Below are 21,777 nucleotides of genomic sequence, written 5' to 3' on the forward strand. Positions count from 1 at the left end.
TTTTTGACTGACATGTCGCACAGAGCAAGCTGTCGCACAAAATGATCAATCAAGAGTCTGGATCGGCTCTGGACGCCACGATGGAGGACTCATTGGTGATCAGGCTGCGCTTCGAAGAGCTGCTGTTCTATGTCGCCTGTGCGTGTAACTGCTGGTGTTTGTGCCTGTGTGCCTGCGTTTGTCTGGAAGGCAGGCGGCACGGGAGAGGACGAGGCGGCAGCGGCGGCGGGATGCGTCTGGGCACCAGCTGGAGGTGGCAGCTCTCGCGAGCCATGCGACTGGCCCTGCGCTGGTGTCAGCTGTGCCGCCCTAGGAGACGGAAGGGTAGCGGGGACGGCAGGGGGAGAGTGTCGCGGCTGTGGAGCTACAGCAAGTTGCTGCTCAAGTCACTGTACTACAACAGCCTAAGCGACTCTGACACCGTGCTGGACTGTATGTTCGAACCCATCTACTGGATTGTGGACAATATGACGCGCTGGTTTGGGGTGGTAAGTTGTCTCCTCTACTTTTCTCTTCTTTTCCTCACACCACTCCCTCTTTTAAATCTCCCCCTTCGCTCTCGGCCTCTCAGGTGTTTGTCTGCCTGGTCATCGTCCTGATAACCTCCATCGTGGTCATCATCTACATATTTGTGATACCTGAAATCATCAGGACCTACCCTGTGTTCTGGGTTGTCTGGCATCTGGGCTGTGGGCACTGGCTTCTTCTACTCATTGCCTTCCATTACTACAAGGCCACCACGACCTCCCCAGGACACCCACCCAAGGTATTAAACCTACCCAAACCTCTTGCTTAGTTAGAAAACAAAAACCTACCTGTCATTCTAATCGGACACTAATCCATCTTCTTGTGTGCTGTTTGTTTTAGGACAGATTTCATATTCCATCTGTATCCATGTGTAAGAAATGTGTTACTCCTAAACCACCCAGAACACACCACTGTAGCATCTGCAACGTGTAAGAGGAATTAACAGCTCAGCTCATGAGTTTCTTGTCTTCTCATTTATCAAATGACTGTTTTTGTTAATGTATATTACAGGTGTGTTTTAAAGATGGATCATCACTGTCGTATCCTTTTCAACAAACCAAGGCTCCAAAGAAAATGTTCCTAATTGTACTTTTCACTTCGTGGCGCACTTTGCACCTATTGAACTTAACGCGTCTCTAGCCTGGTTGAACAATTGTGTGGGCAACTTCAACCATCGCCACTTCTTCTGCTTCTGCCTCTACACGACCCTGGGCTGCATCTACTGCAGCATCAGCAGCAGGGACATGTTTCTGGAGGCCTACAGCGCTATAGAGGTGATGCCGAATGACTGTGAATGACAAAACATGAATCGGTGTATGGGGATGTTTTATTGGTGTGTTTCAGTTTGCCTACAGTAGCTTGGTGCAAACAGTATGAGCTTTCAGTGTTACATAGGGACTGTAATGAATGTATTAAGACAACACAGACTCTACATTTGTTTCAGAGCTACTATCAGACTCCTCCACCAGAATTCACCTTTAGAGAGACCACTGCTCACAAGTGTATCGTCTTTGTCTGGGTGCTGACCAGGTGAGCAGCTCATTGACATGCGTTTTACGAGCCATATGGCTGTTGGTGACATTGTGCAGGCAGGTTGGGTCGTAATGCGTCTCCGTTGCAGCTCGGTGGCGGTGGCTCTTGGAGGACTCACCATGTGGCACGCCATGCTGATCAGCAGAGGAGAGACCAGCGTGGAGCGCCACATAAACCGGAAAGAGACCAAGAGATTAAAGGAGATTGGCAAGGTACACGATGCTAAGTGTGCAAACATCTGTGTAGCTCAAAATACCATTCAAATAGCTTCATGAGAAAGGTTGTTCATTTTTCTCCTGCTCTAACACAGATATTCAGAAATCCATATCATCACGGTAAAATGAACAACTGGAAGATACTGTTTGGTGTGGAGAAAAAGAGGTGAGCCTGCATCTTATCAAGCGAAACACGATCCAAGGTGTCAAAGCAGCTTCTAACCTCTCACCCAGATGTTCAGTGTTCACATTTAGTTTTTGCCCTTGCTTTGTTCCTCAGTCACTGGCTTACACGGGTTCTCCTACCGTCCAGTCATCTTCCTGCCAGTGACGGCATCACATGGGATTGCAGCTTCACCAGGAAAGACCCAATGGCCATCTGACCACCGTCAGCCTCCTGTTACACAACGGGCAGCGTGACCGGCATCGCGCCACGATCACATACGGACAGGAGGAGAAGCTCCCACTTCAACTGATGAGACCATTAGTGACCACAAGGCTTTTTTTTTTTTTTTTTTTTTTTAGAAGAAATGTGCTGCAGGCCAGCTGTTTCTAAGCCTCAACCTGTTTGACTTGTCTGCCACCATTTTGAAAGGAAGTGCATTTTTATTGAAATTTGTGGAACGGGGAAGATGCTTTTTCAGATATGTATAAATCATGTGACTTCATAACTGACAGTTTTTCCTCAGGTGATAAAACACCTTTAACAATTTACAAACGGCCTGGTCTGAACTAATGTTCTGCCAAAGAGTCACCAATTAGGAATTTGATCAGTTGCTCGTTTTATGTAAAGAAGCACATTTTATCATGTTTGGTGTTTTTGTCCTGCATATTAAATATTGCTGTGCCTCATTTGTTTTTCCAACCTTTCTAACGAGGCACTTTGAACAAATGATAAACTGTGAACTGTTTCTGATTTATCATGTGAATATGTTTACATCTTTATTAATGGATGATGAAATGGATCTTTAGTTGCCATGGGGATGATATACAGCTGTGATATCAGTTATAACATTGGAGCTGTGCTCTAAATGTTTGTTTTTTTAATAAAGAAATATCTTGCTTTTAATGTGTTTCTATAAAAATGACAAATTACACTTTGTCTATTATTACAAGTTTTAATGACATCTTAAGTTAGACATATTAAATATTGTCTATTTCCTTGGCATAATTTGCTTTGAGGTCCAAAGTCAGCTGACTTTACTGAAGCAACATTTACTGTGACACAGCATGAATATTGTTCCAACATTAAAAGAACACAAGGCAGATGTTGAACATAACTTCAACAATAATCCATTAATGAACATTAATCTCAACATAGTAAAACAAACGGTCCTTTCAGTGGATGTATGACACATGCAGAAATGGTTGAGGACAGCTTGAACATTCATAGGTTACATAGGTTACCTTGTCTTAACTCCACCCAGACATAATCACTCAGCAGGAGATAAAAAGAGGACTGAATTATCAGATTGAGTTATCTTTAATTAGACAAAAATGATCTGTTTTATTGTGTAATTAAATCAGTTATTGGTATTTAAGAAGAGCAGAAAATTGGGTGTGAAGGGACATCACCTTCCACCAGGGCTACCCAGGAGGAACCTGTGGAGAAAGAGGCACAGATACTGTAAGTTCCACTTGAACTTCTGAAGCCTCATCTGAACATAAAGAGCTGAAGGGAGATGCGCGATGCAACCATGCTTTGGCGGTGGCATTAGACTCTTACCACTCTCCTCGCGCCTGAACGGCCTCACTCCTCACCAGCCTCTTCTTGTCGTCCAGAGGCTGTGCCAACGCTCGCAGCACTCTGGCCCGAAAAGGCAAGATCTGGAACAAATGACACATGCTTTGGGCTTTGACTAGTTCTAGCAGATGAGATTGACTTGACTTTCAACAGCCAGTGTGACAAAGTTCAGTTTTACCTCGTGTGCAGGGAAGCCAGAAAGGGCGCGGATGCACCGCAGGGCAGCAATCCTTACATTCTGGAAAGTGAACAAAATAGTTTTGATAGATTTGTTTCACTTTATACATGTTTATTTCAGCAATATTTTAGGAGATATGTTTGTATTTGGTTAGACATCTTCATCGAGTCATCGTTGACCGCTATATGTCCTTTACCTCATATATAAAACAAATCTCTAGAACTGGAACTGTCACTTTAATAATTCACCTGAGGCATTTGGCTAAAATTAGATGCATTCTTTCAGTGTGCAGTTTGTCCCAACCTGCCTGTGTTTAACCCGTATTGCTTCACACTGATCAACGTACTGTACTCTATATGAGCACACAGACAGACAAGTAAAGCACTCTGAGACGGGATATCTCACTAACCATGGCTGAACTGCCAATGAGGACCAACAACCTGCTGACCAAGGCTTCCAGCTGCTGTATAAGAGCTGGCGGTGGGTCGATGAGGACAGGCTCTAAACAGGACAGGGTGGACAGCTGGACACCCTGATCAGAACAGGACAAGGCCTCCAGTAGCAGTGACAGGAGCTGAATAAGGAAACAACTTCCTATTACTCTTTATTTTCCAGGAAACAGACAGAGAGACAGAAATTGAACTATTTTAAATGCAGTTGCAGAAACCTGTTTACTCACCGCTGGTAGTTCAGTGACTTGAACCTCCTTTGGCAATTTATTTACTATGTTGGACAAAGCCTTTAGGTAGTTGGCCTTTTTCTCTGCAAACAGACAATGGTTAAACAAATACAGTGTAAAATAAGGTCTACAAACACACACTCACACACTCAACGCTGATATTTAACGTGGATGACGCTGCATTGTACCTTGTGGAGCTGCGTTGAAGCCCTCGACCAACTTGGCTGAGTTCTCGCTGAAGAAGCGCTGGCGGTACATGATGCGCACGTCAGCGTGGGAAGCTCGGTTCAAAACGTCGTCAGAGTCGCTCATCAGCAATGAAAAGCCCTCCGCTGCCATCAAACCCAGCTCAGCATCATCAAGCAGAGAGAAGAGCTTCGAAAACAGACAATAGAACACAGGTTTTCATAAACCTAACAATGACACAATGAGTTTACATGATCACTTTGATATGATGCGTATGTATTGAATCAATTACGTGGGTGACAACAACATTTACCTTGTCAGTCATGGTTGTGGACAGAGGGTGGTATCGTAGAAGCAGCGCTTTAGCAACCTAGAAAAAAAGATTACTGCACTAAAATTCAATTCTAAATATTGTCAATTAGTTTTTCTAGTTCTTTACTCACGTATTTGTCAAACCACTATTTCAGCAGCCAATAAGAGAAAAATTATGGCAAGAATAAGCAGGAAGGACCTTGAAGTGAAGTAATTCTTACCCAGACCATGAGTGTGAAAGCCTGAAGGCGAACTGGCGAAGATGTGGAGTCCAACTCACCACATACCCTCTTCATCGTCCTCTGAATCACAGTGTCAAGAGAATCGCCTGGAGAAGAAACAAGCTGTCACTAGTTTTACCGGAGGTCTAGATATTGTGTAACGAGATGGCAAAGAAGCAAACTGACCCTGAGATCTTTTGTTAACCAGAGCAGCGAAGCACTTTGCAGCAGAGGTGTATGAGAGCAGGTGGCCACAGGTGCAGCTCATGTCTTCCAGCTGTGACAGCAGATGGTCTATCTGGGGCACCTCCACCTAGGAAACACACACAGAATGCTGTCAGACACTTCAGAGGTTGAAAAAGAAGGATAAATGCAGGAAAAGGTGTTGGATGCAGATGAGACTCACGTTGCGGGGTAATGAACACACACAGCCAATGAGCAGACAAACCATCTGAGACTGGGTCCAGGAGCCCTCGTGCTGCTTCTGGAAAACATTATGTGCCTATAATTGTAACAGTGGCACAAAAAGTGCAGTATTCTTAACTACACAGTTGAATAACCAATTATAAAGAGTCATCATTTAAAGACAGACCTCATTAAATTCAAAACAAACATACACAAATGCATGTTGATACAGACCTTGAGCAGGTGGATGTTCGCTGGAAAGGAATTGTTAGGCAAAAAGGAGACGTCAGCATCCAGGAAGAGAGAAACGGCCTTTGATGCCGTCTGTGCCGCCAACCTGATGATGTGAAAGACACATTATCACCCATTATGTCCACAAATGGAAGAGAACAAAAACACAATGGCAGGAGACTGTACTGACATTGGCTGCAGCCTGGAGCATGACGTGCTGATGACGGGGACCATCGCGGTCAAAACCTTCTCCTCTGCTAGTGGACTATGACAACCAGTCGACCCTTCACCTGTAAACATTAACCAGTAGAACGTCAGTGAAAGACTCAAACAGCATTTAGCACTTATTTCTCTGTGCCTTTGCTGCTGCTTACCCTGGAGTGCTGCTTGAAGGGCCAGAGACAGCATGCGTGGGATGACGACGCCGTGAAAGCACTGTCCCGACTCCTCCGTGTCCTCAACGTGCTCCGCTATCCTCTGGAGGCTGTGACACGCCAACACCACCTCCTCCACCGTGAAAATAACGCTACCTGAACACGGTACACAAGAGGTGACTGTGTTGTTTATGTGAATATGAGCAAAAAAAACAGTTCCACCACTTGAATGTGAAGGTTTTTCAACCTCTCAAGCACAACAAGCCAGTTTCTTTCAATAACTAAGGCATGTCAGATGATATTAGGCAAATGTGAAGTGACCTCTAGCATTGATCCCTCTGACATTTCAGCCTTAGAGTACCATTACTATATTAATACAGTGTCTCATGTTTTGCCTGAGCATCAAATATTTATGTGGTGAAAAACTAAACAACCAGAATGCTCATGGGAGACTTGAGGTAATTGTTGTTCCATGTATGTTGCTAGTTTTTCAATTTGCCAAAATTAAATGGTTTAAGTAAAAATGCATAGTGGGTAATGACCTATTGGGAAAACACCCAGACACGATCTAATGGCCGAAGTCAGGAGGTCATGTGTGAAAGAGTTGGGTTACCTGTGTGAGCTGAACTCAGCACCTCCAGAATGACGGGTGTGCTCTCGTGAACGACGCTGGGCTGAGTGGAGATCGCAGCTAAAGCAGACAAACATCGCTGCCGCATTGCATGATGAGAATGTAGCTCAGAAGCTTCTCGGTTATTGTTGTCTTGCTCCATGGGCTCTGTGAAGGTGAGATGGGTAAGGAAAAGGAATGTCATCATAAATTCACAGTTATTGGACTGTTTTCACTTACCAGCAAAAATTTCAGTCTTTAGTCTTGGTATTAGTTTAGTGATGAACACTGTCGGGTGCAGCTCTGCTAATGACCCAGCACACTCCACCACAGCAAGACTGGAACCAGAAACATGACAAAGACTGCTCACAGGATAGGAAAATATGAATATTAATATACAGTACAGTATGAACTGTATGTTTTAAAGACATGAACAAAGCATTAAGGTAAATAAAAAGAACAAAAAGGAGATGGAAGTGTGTCCATGATAAGCTGACCTCACTCTGTCGTCCTCTTCTGTCAGCAACAGTCTGGTTAGATGATCCACAGCCAGCTCAACGTCAGAGTCCAACAGTAAACCTGAGGCACAGTGTATTACAATAAGGTGTGATATGTAACACAGCAATGACTCCACTATTTGTAGTGTAGCACATCCCACCTGCTTGCTGTGCCAGTGAGGTGAGCACAGAGGTGGCCACGATCTGCAGACTGGAATTAGTCTCCGACAGGGCTGAGAACACTATCCCACACAGGGACTGACGGAATGCTCCGAATACGGTCTCTTCTAATGTGAACGACACAGGCAACAAAATGAGGAGAGATGGTCAAACACAACTCCACACTGGGAGGAAGTCACACAATGCAGCACTCACCACTTTCTGATGGCTGACTGCTTTTTACTGACTGGATGAATCTTTGTATCACCTCCAGTAATGTTCGTCTATGGGAACACTGCCAACACAGACACAAGTTACAAGACATAGACTATGATAGTTAAACCAACATCTGGATGTTACTCTTCTATACGAACCTGTGTCCTGTTGTTGTACTGCTCAATGAGAGAAGGCATGACAGCCGCCGTGATGATGTGGCTCGCCCTGTTGGAGGCGCCGCAGGCGGCCTGGAGCAGCTTGGTGCTGGGCCACACAAGCTTTAAGTCTGGCTCACACAGGTGATGCTTGCAGTCTGGAACAACACCACACCGTTAATAACACGTTTAGTGGTTAGTGGGCTGTGAAAGATTGAAATCGGAATAGAACTGAATAGAGAAGTCACACGTCAAGTAAAAACCAGTCATTGTGGTTTAACTTCCTGCCCACCTATTGAAGCACTGCAACAAATCTTTTTTATTCTAACTGCATCGCAGAACTGTACTTAATATAGAAAGAATTTTGCAATTTTTTTGTCGTATTGATGAGGCGGTACTTTGGTAGGTAGCACTGTCGCCTCACAGCAAGAAGCTCCTGGGTTTGATTCCCGGGGTGGACCTGGTGCCTTTTTGTGTGGCGTTTGCATGTTCTCCCCGTGTTCGTGTGGGGCTTCCTCCCACGGTCCAAAATGCATTAGATTCATTGGTCACTCTACATTGCCCGTAGGTGCATGGCTGTCTGTCTGTGTGTGTTGCCCTGCGATGGACTGGCGATCTGTCCAGGGTGTTCCCCCGCCTCTCGCCCATAGATAGCTGGTAAAGGCACAAGCACCACTTTCAACCCCACCTACGGGATTAAGCGGTAGTAAATAGATGGATGTTGTTTTGATTTATTCTTTTAAATTGAAAAAAAAAAAACTGATGTATTGTCTTCAACTTTTCTTCACAGTAACTTGTACAATGTTTTGTATTGTCATTGCTTGGTTCTTGCATGATGCTTTGTTTTCGCTTTTGTGATGTAGTACAGTCTCTCGACATTTCACCTTTGAGAACAAGGTCCAGGAAGGTGCTAAGCGTGTCTTCAGATTCTGAGTTGAGGACTGAGCGAGACAAACAGGAAGTGAGTGCGGTAAGAGCAGTCAGGCCTGCAGACTCGATCTTCTCACTGGGTGTTTGAAAAACCTGCAGAGGAACACACAAAAACTGATGACTATAAGTGACAGGTCAGACTTTAAGCAACATATACAAGAAAACATAATACTGTGCAGAAACACTACAGCTTATTCATAGAAAATTATTTTATACAAACCTCCCTGCGCAGTGACACCCACAGCCCCTCAAGGAATTCTGCCAAGTCTTTATGCTCATATTGTGACACGCAAGAAGTCTGAAACAGTGTAAAGTGGTAAGAAATTACATAACATGATATATAAAATATATCACATAACAATATATATAACAATATAACACATCAGCTTTAAGTGTCAGCATTCAACATACAGTACAGTAGTTGCTAGATATTAATATTAGTCCTGCTGACTGATAAAAGATTCCATATAAATGACAAATGTTCATCCACAGGCACTGAAGATTTTTAAAATGGAATCGAGAATCTTACCAGAGTCTGGAGGGAATCCAGTTTTGCACTCTGAACATCTGAGTCCAGCTTCTCAATGAGAAGTGGTAACAGAAACTGTAAAACAAATCCACATTACAGTCACGACTTTAAGGGCCACAAGGTTGTGCCTAAAAGCTAAATGTAAACTTACCTCAGCAAACTTTGGTGTCCCTGTAAGGACAGCCCTCAGAGCCTGGATCAGTTCATCTTTGGTGATGCCGTGTGGATCACTGGGAGGCTGTGGTAGGTTTGGGATATGAGGGCAAACAATTAATTAGTGGTAACACACCTTAAAGCTTTTTGCCTATGACAAACAAACATGAAGGAAAAGGCATAGGAAATAAAAGTTATGCTGTATGTATACAGCAACAAAGTGCCTGAATAAACTAGATGGTTTACAAAGTCAACAATGATACCAGATTATTATCTTTAGGATGTAGAAAAGGGGAATGTTTGTGGTCAGAAGTCTTTGAGGACATTTATGTCTGCTACGCTGTCTACTTTCATCACATCCCTCTCAAAAGCAGCTGAGTAAACAGGGACTCACAGGAGTGAAGTCAATGGGGAAATAGCAGGATGTCACCTCGAACAGCTCCTCTGTAAATTTACCTGAGAGCAAACAGAGGCAACATAAAGAGGAGGCAACATAAAGTACCCACTTAGCCCAAAGTTGGTCAGCTTGAATTGTACATTGAACAAAAAGCTCAGACCGAGTGGGGGCAACATTGAGAAGATGCTGTATGTGAGCTCACCCAGATCGTATCCACGGTGAATAATGCTTTTGGCAATCTGGAAAGCCAGCAGCAGGTTGCGAGGGTCCCTCTCCCCATCCATTGATTGGACAAAACCAAACACAAAATCTGCCCCCAAACCCTTCAGCTCTGTGGAATAATTGCAGCGATTTATTACACACAAATTTGAACCAAACTATTTGGCCTACTATGCACTGATTCTATTATTACTTCAAGTTGTTAAGTAAATCACACACTTTTTATCCTATATAATAAATCAAAGAACAAGTGAGGTTACACTGTATCATTCTTCATCCCAGTCTACTATTTGTATAAATTACAACAGGTCTATGCAAAACATTTAAACAGACAAAGAAAAAGAAAAAGTGTAGTGTACTGTAATGTTTAAAAAGGCAAGCACTTAAATGTTTCTTCCCACTGGAGCATAGTTATTGTGAAGAAATTCTGAAATAGAGCCATACAGGATTAATATCTGTCTCTTACCAGACTCTCTTGTCTCCATGAGGTTGATAAGCATGTTGTAGACACACGATCTCTCTGCCAGCATCAGAGACTGAGGAAAAGTGAACACAAAAACCATATTTTTAACAAAGACGGATTGTACAATAATTCGTTGAGTGCATGAGATAGAACCTGATTAAACACCAATATAAATGTGTATCGTCCCAATAACAGGCTTTGTTATACTTATTAACACATGAAACCTGAATAAAAATCCATCTTTACTATAACACCTACTTGGACGTGAACATCCTGGAACAAAGACCGCAGCATGGACACAGCTGAGCCAGAAGGTAATGCTGTACATTTAGTCTGAGAAAGCACAAACACAAACATTTATGTGTACAGTAGAGATCACTCTGATCTTTTAAATGTCTCAAAAAAATAGTAAGCAAAGTCATTTCATTTCATATAGGGAGCTCAAAATGAGGTTTCTCACACACACACACGCACACACACACACAGAGGAACTCAGACAAAGGAACTCACCAATGCTCTGAGCCCATGTAGAACAGGTGGGGTGACAACATAATGGTCCTTTAGACGGTTTTCATAAAATGAAATGAGCACTGTCACTGCGGTGAAGGAGATATGATAAGATCATCATATAGTGTAAAGAACAGAAGAAAGCAGATCAAAACAAGAAGATGAATAAGATGTGCACCTTCTTTCTCTGTAAGATTTGCATAGCACTCCTGTAAAACATCAGACAGCAGCTGGACTCCTCTGGCTCGAGTGTGAGGTTGAGAGCTTGTTAAACTGTGTCTACAACAGAGGCGAAATATGAAAGGAAATGAAAATATAACACTTAAAGAGCATCTCTGGTTTGGCTGAACTGGTTCTTTTAATGGTCTGTGATCTCAACTTTACTTACTTTATTTTGTAGTGGTGAATTGAAGGTATAACAAATACCATTTTATATTTTTACTGTTATAGGTTTACTATGATATTGGTAATAAATCCAGCGTCAGACTGAATTATGTTTGTTTACATTATTTTCATGCCGAAATGTTATTAAAAATGAAGACAGCTTACCCCAAAGCTTCAACCAGCTGCAAAACGGTGAACTTCCCATCTTTGACAGCTAAGAAGAATTGGAATCAACAAGTGAGAAAAAATAAACGCACTTAAAACCGTCCTGGTCACACATGACCGTAGCTAAACGAATGATCGTGGGTCTCTGTCGTTTCCCATAGATTAGGACGGAGTTCAAACGGACGGAGTTCACTGACAGGCATCTTCAGCAGCATGTGGGTAAGCAGCAACGTGCTAGAATAAAAAGGCGCTGCACCAAACAAATGACAGCACATTAAACAGCAGGTTTGCAGTCTGCGTGTGGTGCTACGGTGACGAAAAGGCGACACCAGTGTCATAATGTATCCTAAAAAGGGGGTTATAATACCACACAGGATGCGAGTGGAGCTAAGTTAGCTTGTTAACCCTAATGCTGTGCTGCGCATCCTTGAAGTCCTGTAGTTCTAACCGTGCTTATTTCACCTTGAGATACTTTGAAAAGACATTAAAGGACACGCGAAGAAGCCGTTTTACCCGTTGCGATGTCGCGGGCTTTGTTGTCCTGCAGCCCCGAAACAAATTCTTCCACCAGAGATACCAGGGTTGTAGTATCCGCAGCCATCGTGTATCTGTACTGCTACTGACAATGCGCATGCGCGAAAACAAACTTGGTAGAAACGCAAAATTGAAAAATGTGACAGAAGCGCTTACGCTGTTATTGACGAACGATGCACTAATGAGAAGACATTTTTGTTTAGATGCACTTTGCTTGAAACGTAAACGAAACTTTTCCTGAAGGTTAAAATAAAAACGGCATCCTTTTGGATGTCTGTGTTGCCTTTAAGTGATGTCCGAATTCCACAATTATTCGATCAGCAACCATTTACCTTAACCGGAAATTACTATTCAACACGGGCTATTAACAGTGAAAAGTCAAATATTCTGTGTAATGTCAAATATTATAAATCAAATAAAAGCACAGTTGGTGTATATACTAGCAATGTAACGCCGCAGTTTAAAACTCATCCTTAAGAGGAGTTTTCGTCCTGGCGTAAGGGAACCTAACACCTGCCTGCCTGGTTGTGCGCATGCGTAAAAAAAGTTCGGAGGCGCTAGCTCCGTAGCTAGTCACCTTTTACCAGCCAAGAGGGAAGTAAAAACGTTTGGGGGATTTAAACGCAAAACGCCCAAGACGGCGTTGTGGGGTTAAAGCTGTATTCTTAAGTCTGTCGGGGGATGTAACCACTCAACGCATTTGGACGCAACTCAACTTCCAGGGAAAATGACCGCGGAGTGCGCGGAAGTTTAGGTTTAGTGATATTGTGGTAAGTGTTAGCTAGGTGTCTGGCCCTGTTAGTGTTAGCTTGTTTAGCGAGGAAGCGGCGCGTTGTGAGGACCGATTCAACAAGAATCACAAGCAACCCAAGTTAACCGGCAACTAGCTCCCACAGCGTTATTACCTCTTTATCTAATCTAGCGGCGTGTTGCCGTCAAACTATTTGCTGTTAGGTTCGGTGCGAACTGCACCGATACTTAAAGAGGTAAAAGGCACGTTAAGCCACAATCGATCAGTTCAGAGCTATTAAACATTCAAGCGATTCCCACTTCGCGGTCACGAATGATCTGTCAGGCTTGCAACGCTGGACCCGGCACCCGTCCAGCTCATCTGACCTAACAAGTTCACCACCTTCCTCCGTGTTGTCCGCAAACCATGGGAGGATGTATGGGGAGATACTGGCAAGGTTTGGAGGACACACAAAGCCGAGGCTCGTCCAGGAATGGTGGAAGAGGAGGTGAGTCCAGTGGATGGTTGCCTAACTCTATACGTCGTTTCGCCGAGTTGTACAAATTCTAACTTTTAAAAAGCCACTAATACACACATGTGATGCATATTACATGAAGTTAAGGCATATAGGATTTGATAGTTCTCTAGTTACTTGAACCGATCAGCCCTAACAGGGATTGTGTTTTTCTAACACCTGTTGATCAAAGCTACATTACTGTGGGAAGTCATTGTCTGTTTATCCGTGAAGGGAGTTACATTCAAAATGGATTGCACATCCTTACACATAATTGATTTTGGTCATTTCTATTCCTTTTGAGAATCTTCCTGGTCGCAATATACTGTAAATACTGATAAAGACCAAACAGGAGGAGAAGGTTATGCTGATTGTTAAACTTACTGATATCCTGGAAATTGATTTTAATTCTATTTTTATTCCCAGAAGTTATAGATTCTTCTAAAGATAAACACTGACCAAAAGCCATGTTCAGCTATTTCACACTTGTCTTTTTAAACCTTATGTGTGTTATTTTGAACATGACGCCTTTGAGAAGTAAATGCTGTATTAGGTGATATGCAATGGTAGAAAACATTGAGGAACACTCCAACAGTAAACTTAATATAAAGGTATTGACATAATTTAGAATGATAAACCTAAACAATACTTAAATTTTAAGTTTACTCAGGTTAGCTTTTTGAATAAAATTTATGTAGTTATAGTCACTGAGCATATCCAGAACATGAAATGTTATTAGTCACTGTTTAGGAATTTAAGTGTCTGTTATTCATTTGGATGCAGGTTCCGTCCCCTCTGTGTCTTACTAATGGAACGTTTGTCTTTTTCAAGCACAAACAGTCGCCAGTTTATATCAAAGAGAAAGGACTTTTTCTGTGATTGATTCCAGCTTCATATGAGGAAAAGAAGTTTCCTTTCCCCGTTGAAACTTGGAATGTATCCCAGAACAAGCATACTGTAATACTGTACAGAAGGTGACCTTCCCAGTAATGTGTCCTTGTTGTGCATGCCACGCTGGATAGTGGTGGTAATGTCCTGTTATTGTTAGAATCAATAGACTGGAGCGGGTTTTGATTGGAAAGAACGAGTCACGACATGTCCTGCTTCCTCACTGACTGGATCCTTCAACTTCTGTTTCTCTACACACTAATGCAGACAGACATCTGCTAGAGAGGAAGAGGTCGTTTACATTTCAGTAGAATAGCTTTAAATAAATGCACCTTTTGTGGCGAAAGTATAACACAAAGACACAAAGATGCATGAACTTTCTTTCATCCCTTTTGTGTTTTGTGTTCCACGTTCATTACTGTCTGCTTTTTTAGAGGAACACAGAAAACACCCCACATTTATTATTTACTTGATGACAGGGAACATGAGTGCTTGTTAAATATCTTTATAGGGCCTACATAACCTACTGGTTGCCGGTCTTTTTGTAGAGTTGTTGTCAAAGCTGCCTACATCTGTTGTGGGACGGCACGGAGAGGGCAGCCCAACATTTTGTCTCCCGCTCTTGTGTGACACATTTTGCATACTTTTATTAATAATGTAGGCTTTACTGTAGCATCATTGTGTGACACCTGCTTTTATGATTACAGTGGAAAACATTTTTGCTTAAACTGTAATAGATGCATTCATTGAATCACTTCCTCCCCATTGGATCCATAGTGCAGCAATGATCTCTCTTTCATGAGAAATTGTGTCAGAATGCAAACTTCTTAGTTGTGTCATATCTGCCAATGCTGTGACGTTGAAGCCCCTCAGAGTAGGAGATACCATGCTGACTGAATGTGTGCCTAACAGATAAGCAGTTTGAGTTGCCACTACTAGCTATCGATGCAGTAAATGCATCTCCGAGAGAAATGACTGCCGGTTTAATAATCATCCACCATAGATGAAACCATGGGCAAAAAATACCCTGAGCCTATTTTGGACATGGACATTTAAAAAGAGTAATTGCGTGAGTATTTATGCATACTCAATGCAGTTTAGCTGACGTATTGGTCAGTCACAGTAGCCCTTCAGCCCCATAAGCTAAAGATGGGAAAACTTGAATGAGAAACCAGCTTGGCTATAATTCACTTAATACATTGTCTCGTCTGTAGATACATTGTGGCCACAGGGTCAAATGGAAGCACTTTGAGGCTGCCACAACCCCTTTAGATAATGGCGTATGTCTGCTAAGAGGTATTCAGGAACGCCCCCTGCTTCACTTGGGGCTTGCTCCTCTCCAGATGCTAATCCTACACCCCTTCACGTTGGCCTTAGCCACCCACACTATAAATAATTTGTTTGTAAGAAAGTCTACCTCTCCGCTGTGTGCCGTCTCCATGATACTCATCTACATTTCTCATCACGCCACCATTCATTGAGTGGCGACTCTGCCTCTCAGGCATTTGTGAACATAAACCTAAGCGTTGTGTTTAATACTGGAAGGGACCTGTGAGAAGATTAATGTGTAGACTGGCTGCAGAAAAGTAATTACTATGTGTAGTAGCAGGTACAATATTCGGATGAAGTCCGTCAGGTGTGTTGTTGTTTTGCTGAAAGGGCTTTGAGTATATGACCCTCAGGTATATAAGGTTACATAGACCGATATAGGCTACACATGCTTCATGCATATTGCAAACTGTGAATGACCTTCTAATTTTAGATTCAGATGACGTAGTGGGGTGGGGTAGGATGTCCGCCATCTCTGGTGACAGCCAGCATTTCTCACCAATGCTACCTTTTGTTTATTGTTGTTGAGAATTGAAAATCACAGGACATCATTTATATAAAAACTATGTTCATCAATAATCAGATCTATGCTCTGAAATCATGGAAACAGATTGCATAAATTTTATGTTTATACAGATTTTGGTTCTGTAGATAACGGTTTTAGACCACTACTAGGTGTCCAGCTTATTTAGTATGTTCGCTAGATACAGTTCGCGTGAGTCACTTTGTTGAGGTGAACCAGACCTTTAGGTTACACACACACACTCTGAAGAGGACCTTTTCGTATGGTATATTACCCTGCAGATATGTAGCGCAGGGCTTGCAGGGTGTTTGCTTTGCTTATGTCTGTCAGTAACTTATAAGTAGATAAACATTTCTTTCTTTGCTTTTCCTTTTCATCACAGGACGTAACGAGCCACTGAAGAAAGATCGTCCCAAATGGAAGAGCGACTATCCGATGACAGAGGGCCAGCTCCGGAGCAAGCGGGATGAGTTCTGGGACACAGCGCCGGCTTTTGAGGGCCGTAAGGAGATCTGGGATGCCCTGAAAGCTGCCACTGTGGCCCTTGAGTGTAACGACCACGAGCTGGCCCAGGCTATAGTGGATGGAGCTAGCATCACATTACCACATGGTGAGGACTCAAAACACGTTATACACATGTCATCCACATATCGTGTGTGTAAAACAGCAGGAAATCCACGAGTAACTTCTTCTCAACACCTTTCTCCAGGTACTCTCACAGAATGTTACGATGAACTCGGGAATCGCTACCAGCCCCGTCTACTGCCTGGCTCCCCCCGTTAACCTCATCTCAGAGCGCAGTGATGAGGACCCCAGTGACAGCCCTGAACCACCTGTAGCACCCAAAAAGGAATTCCAGCTGAAGGTACTAAGACGAGTTTGTCGAGTAGTTGTTTTATTTACTGCACAGCTTGTCAACTATAATCTGATGGCATGCGAGAATGCATGCTTTGCACTGAGGTGATTTATTATGCCTTAAAACCTGGGGTTTAATGTTGCCCAAGGACACATGAAGTAAACATGTGAACATGATTCATGTCCAATGAATGAAGCCTTTGTGTGACCCCTCATTTTCCTGATTTCCTGTAGGTACGTCTGTCCACGGGTAAGGACCTGCGCCTCAGTGCCAGCATGGCTGACTCTATCGGGCAGCTCAAGAAGCACCTCCAGGCCCAGGAAGACATAGATGCTGCCCACCAGCGCTGGTTCTTCTCTGGCAAGCTGCTCACGGACAAGACGCGCCTGCAGGACACAAAAATCCAGAAGGACTTCGTTATCCAAGTCATTGTCAACCCACAGGCCCTCGAAGCCCCAAAGCCATCGCCCACCACCACTTCCTCCTCACCTGTGTCTAAATAAGGGGAAAATGGGACAATGTTAAGCTCGTCAGTGGGTGGCACACACTAAAGCACCACAGATGCCTCCTAATGCTGGATAAATTTTGAGAAAGAGTTTAAATTTGGAGATATAGATCTCTAAACTGTAACGTGCTGCTTTGTTTCGTCAACCACACGTTGATGGTTGATGTTTTGTTTTGGTTTTTTTTTTTTTTTGACTCTGCTGGGTTTTTAACGTGAATCCAAACACCACACTAACTCTGGACATCCTCTTGAACCACATGTGATAAGAACTGGACTGACTCCAGCCTCATTCAACCACGTTGTGCTGCACATGCAGAGATTCTGCTTCTGACCTTTCATTGACACTCACGTCACGTGCCAATGGAAGACATGCGGAGCGGAGGTGATTGTGTTGGTTCCAAAGCACATTTTTATTTGGATTCCCACAGACTCTGCACCACAGCGTTTGCTCCTCTGCAAAGCAGGATGGGAAGGTGTTTGGAGGAGGGAACGGCAGAAGGAATGAGACACTCAATATTTGTTCTCCATTTCATTTATCGAGGAAATAATGTAAACTGAGCTTTTTTGCACATTTGAGAATTATTTCTATACTTTTGTGGTAGTTTGTGTGCCTTCTGCAAGATGAAACCAGAAATCATGCAAGTTTATTTCTAGGCTGAGCGTTTTGTCTTGTTTTTGTTTTTTAAATTCAGAAACCTTTAGATCAATCAAAGCTATCAAAATGCTGCCTTATTTAATGATTATATAAATATTGCAGATGAACATGTTTTGAGTTTAAGGAATATGTATTTAACATATAGTTATTGTAGCTCACAGAGACTAGACTGTTTCTTTGGTGTTCTAGTCACAGCTACCAAGTGCTACATATATGGACCGCCTTTTGGATCCTTAACTAAAAAGGGGGCAGAATCACCAACTACATAATCAGTGCAGTTGCTTATGTTCATCACCAAATGAATGTAAATCTAGTGTTCCGTCACTTTTAGCAGCTCACTTTTAATCGACTGAGCTGCTTCGTAGTTTTCTAGCTGGACTTTGGTGAGAGTCGTCAGGAGCAGGCCACATCGAGCAGTGAACCAAAATGGTGAGCTGAAAAACTGCAGTGTTGTGGGTGGATCCTTATTGGATCTGACCGCACTAATGTCCTGTTTACATTATACGTCATTTGTTTTTCTATAAGAGTAAAATATAGCAAAAGAAAATGTTTTTCTCTAACCACTAATGGCTTCTCTATTGATTTAGCCGTACAAAGGCACCTCTGTTTGTTTTTGTTGTTTTGCAGCCCATTAACCTCTTAGATAGAAAACAAAACGGGTTAGATATAGTTTAGAATCTCATCAGTTACATTTCTGGACTGTCGATCACGTTTTCTCATCTTGCATCCCTAAATAGCTTATTTGGCTAATGTTGAGGCAGTTGAGATTTCTAGTACACAACTCAGTGCGGTTTTTATTCACTGTTCCTGTTGCACCTAAATTACTATCGTCTGTGACACAATGAAATGGAACCATAGTGACCGTCCATTTTTGTCGCTTCTCTTTGACAATATTTCTTGACACTTGAAAACCCATCTTCTTTGTATGTGCAATACAATAGGCCTAGATTTAATGCACTACCAGCTCCAAGTATTGTCAGACCACTCCTCATATATCACAGTGCATTCAAGGGTTACTTCGTCTTTAAACTAATGTTCATTGCACCAGCTTAAGTGTAATAAATCTCAAAGGGCTTAAAAAACCTGTGTGGCCTCAGACAGAGGAGCCCTCTAATGTTGTTCAAAAGCAATTCATTTATTAATAATTTGCTTACTCACTCACAGTTGCTGTATATTATTTACTGTTTACGTATGTTTTTGCCCAAAGCCACAATGAGAAGCTTAAATCTGTAAAACAATCTGATTAAACATCAGTGTGTTACAATGTTACATTGATTTCCTATAAGAAAGTAGCTAAAACGGATATTCTGCCTTTTTAATTCTGTGACATTTATTTTCCACAAATCTTTATTGCTACTGTGAAAAATTATGTGAACTCTAAAATGGTTCAGTTCGAAAACATTTATATTCATAAGGAATTGAATTGAAGGTGTTCATTAAAGTAGATAAATTTGTAGTTGTACAGCAGTTTATTAACTGGGATAAACTGGGATGATCAAGGCATGATCACTTCTCTTTTTCTTTCCATAGAAATACTGCAAATACAATTGAATCCCATTTTTAATAAACATGACTCATGTTTGTTTGCAGTCATTTAAATCCATGTAAATGTCTCTTTGATGACATAACATCATGTTCATGATGCACTTATGTAATTAAAGTGCAAAAAGGTTGTTTATTGTGCTGGATATATAGTAAAAGCCATAATAGCCCAGAAATTTGTCTATAACGCTTTAAACATTAAGTCTCCTGTAGGAACAGAACTCCCAGAAGATACTGCAATAATGCCCCTTTCTAAGTGTCTACAGATGATTTTCAAATGTTTGAGTACAAAAACATTGTATTGAAAAAGAGAAAGAGCCAGTCAGAATTATTTTCTTACGTGTTATTTGCTCATTTTGTTGTAAATCACCTTTTTAAACTGTTGAATAAATAAAATCTAACTGTTGAAAACAAACCATCAACTTGATTTTGTTTGAAATGGCCAAATAATGCGCCAACGTCCCAGTTTATCATTACCACTAGATGGCGCTCTGATCTTGATGGGAACCGTGGACTGCTCATAGATGAGCCGAAGGTGAGCTGAAACAGTAACGCTTCCTACATTGCCCAACATGCATTTCACCCCACTCAAACCAGAGACTGAACAGGGTAGTTTTCTGCACATATGAGCTTTGTGACTTCTATGGCCATGAGTGCTGGTGTTTTTCTGGCCTACTGCTTTTCCTGCCTTGTATTTCCCTGCAGCCTCCTACAAAACAAACTGGGTTGGAACGTAATGGGACATTTTCTTCTGGAATCTTCTCTCCACGGCTTTGGATTATCAGTAGGTGGCACTCTCTAAAAGTCATCGTCTGTCACTACATGCAAAATAAAACTGCCAAGCAGTGCTGCTCTGCCTCTGTCTGTCTCTCTCTCTCTGCAGATACAGTTAAGCCTGAGCCTCTGGGGGACCGCGGGGCTCTGGGCCTGGAAAAAGCCCCCATTAATGGTGGAATTTCGCAGGGAACGACGCTTGTGGTCAGTCGGCCATCAGGCTCGTTTCAAACCCCCCGATGGTCCCAGTATGACCCCATGTTTAAAGGGTTCAACACTGTCTCAGTTGATTTCAGGCAGTATATTAGAAGAAACCGAAAAGGCCTGTTGTGACTGACTGTTGGGAGGTTTAAGCACTTTGTCTGACTCAAAATAACCCATTTTGTCATATTAAACAAATGTGAAAGTTGCAACCGCACATCAGCTAGAGTGAAGGGATATTCTGGTGCAGTATGATGGAAAATGGCGAATCCAAATCTGACCCTGAATCTGCAAATGGAACCGTCCACTGATTGGACTGGACATACGCGCTACGACGTTCCAGCCTCATGCAGGCTGTAATTACAGCATCTGCTGAACACGGCCTTACCCTGCTGAAGCTGACGCTAAAGGAGCCGGAGCCACTTCTCCCAGGGATTCTGAGAAGAATCCAGTGCGGCCTCCAGTCACTCCTTGAACGCTGAGAATAATTTCCCTTTAATCAGGAGGGTTTTTTTTAATTTTTGTTTACATTTCTGGCACAAATCTTGATTTAAAGCATTAAAGCAGATTTTTAGACGTTCTGTTTAACTCAGAAATTCAGCAGATGCAGCGTGCCATTGTTTTCCAGTAGCTGTCACAGCTGGGTGAAGAGATGCCGCCTCACTTTGTGTCACACTGAAAAGCAGCCATGACCACTTCAACACAGATCACACATCACACTGAAGTAAATGCATCGTGGTGAGTTTGTTATAAAAGAGTCTGACAACTTTTTAAAATAATGTTGGGAATGACAACAAAAGGGAAAGTCTCGGTTGCAGTTAACAGATTCGATTCAGACACGCCAGTATATGTTAATGGTGTATTTACTGGGAACACAAGATTGTTTCCCATTTATTGGTCTTTTTCACAGCTGCTGGAACTCTTTGCCCACCATTTTTCCCAATAGCGAAACTCGCACATGTAATGTTTGCTCAGTGTTTGCAAACCCACAATAATCCGCTCCCCCGATTTACAGGAACTGGAGGTCACTCATGAGTCATGGGGATGTTTATGAAAGACGTGTGGGCTCTCTGAGCAACAGAGGCCTAGAACCAGAATAGATGAAGGAGTGAAATCCTCTCAGCTGGTGATCGGTGCGTGCGTGTGTGTGTGTGTGTGTGTGTGTGTGTGTGTGTGTGTGTGTGTGTGCGTGTGTGTGATCATCAGCTTGTAGGGCTAGCTATGGAGGCTTTAAACT

The 21,777-nt window shown here is 42.6% G+C and overlaps 3 protein-coding genes across 9 annotated transcripts in view; 2 read left to right on the forward strand and 1 right to left on the reverse strand.

The window, feature by feature from the left end:
* The window catches only part of zdhhc16b (zinc finger DHHC-type palmitoyltransferase 16b), a 4,881-nt gene extending 2,037 nt beyond the window's left edge, over window positions 1–2,844 (forward strand). For 2 of the 5 annotated variants that reach the window (XM_029135009.3, XM_029135012.3), the window contains 9 exons: window positions 194–488; window positions 572–766; window positions 868–956; window positions 1,039–1,067; window positions 1,168–1,301; window positions 1,472–1,557; window positions 1,649–1,772; window positions 1,871–1,941; window positions 2,056–2,844. In XM_029135009.3, the coding sequence (XP_028990842.1) occupies window positions 231–488; window positions 572–766; window positions 868–956; window positions 1,039–1,067; window positions 1,168–1,301; window positions 1,472–1,557; window positions 1,649–1,772; window positions 1,871–1,941; window positions 2,056–2,158 (1,089 nt within the window). In that variant the 5' untranslated portion in view covers window positions 194–230 and the 3' untranslated portion in view covers window positions 2,159–2,844. Of the gene's footprint in view, window positions 1–7; window positions 489–571; window positions 767–867; window positions 957–1,038; window positions 1,068–1,167; window positions 1,302–1,471; window positions 1,558–1,648; window positions 1,773–1,870; window positions 1,942–2,055 lie in introns of those variants that run through there. The other 3 variants (XM_029135011.3, XM_029135010.3, XM_055504384.1) reach the window with 2 other exon arrangements.
* Window positions 2,302–12,142, reverse strand: mms19 (MMS19 homolog, cytosolic iron-sulfur assembly component). Of its 3 annotated transcripts, none has more exons than XM_055504383.1 (31): window positions 12,003–12,142; window positions 11,490–11,538; window positions 11,119–11,219; window positions 10,944–11,029; window positions 10,692–10,766; window positions 10,437–10,506; window positions 9,954–10,082; window positions 9,749–9,810; window positions 9,353–9,439; window positions 9,202–9,276; window positions 8,893–8,970; window positions 8,627–8,765; window positions 7,746–7,900; window positions 7,588–7,666; window positions 7,374–7,496; window positions 7,213–7,294; window positions 6,956–7,053; window positions 6,719–6,883; window positions 6,106–6,261; window positions 5,922–6,021; window positions 5,735–5,837; window positions 5,502–5,597; window positions 5,282–5,408; window positions 5,096–5,202; window positions 4,876–4,932; window positions 4,565–4,751; window positions 4,377–4,459; window positions 4,107–4,271; window positions 3,698–3,757; window positions 3,502–3,602; window positions 2,302–3,377 (listed from the first exon to the last, which is right to left on the reverse strand). In XM_055504383.1, exons 1-31 carry the CDS (start codon window positions 12,088–12,090, stop codon window positions 3,347–3,349), a joined length of 3,114 nt encoding a protein of 1,037 aa, XP_055360358.1. In that variant the 5' UTR covers window positions 12,091–12,142; the 3' UTR covers window positions 2,302–3,346. The 3 variants fall into 3 exon arrangements, with proteins under 3 accessions (XP_055360358.1, XP_028990787.1, XP_028990785.1); XM_029134954.3 differs by having other exon boundaries at window positions 5,502–5,579; window positions 7,374–7,499; XM_029134952.3 differs by having other exon boundaries at window positions 7,374–7,499.
* A 412-nt stretch (window positions 12,143–12,554) lies between these two features.
* ubtd1b (ubiquitin domain containing 1b) lies at window positions 12,555–19,980 on the forward strand. The gene is given in 5 exon segments (XM_029135043.3): window positions 12,555–13,261; window positions 16,390–16,617; window positions 16,717–16,759; window positions 16,761–16,872; window positions 17,097–19,980. Coding segments are annotated over 5 exon segments (735 nt in total). The 5' UTR covers window positions 12,555–13,179; the 3' UTR covers window positions 17,367–19,980.
* The last annotated feature ends 1,797 nt before the right edge of the window (window positions 19,981–21,777 follow it).

This window comes from Betta splendens, chromosome 19 (assembly GCF_900634795.4).
Source record: "Betta splendens chromosome 19, fBetSpl5.4, whole genome shotgun sequence".
In the NCBI taxonomy this organism is placed as follows: Eukaryota; Metazoa; Chordata; class Actinopteri; order Anabantiformes; family Osphronemidae; genus Betta; species Betta splendens.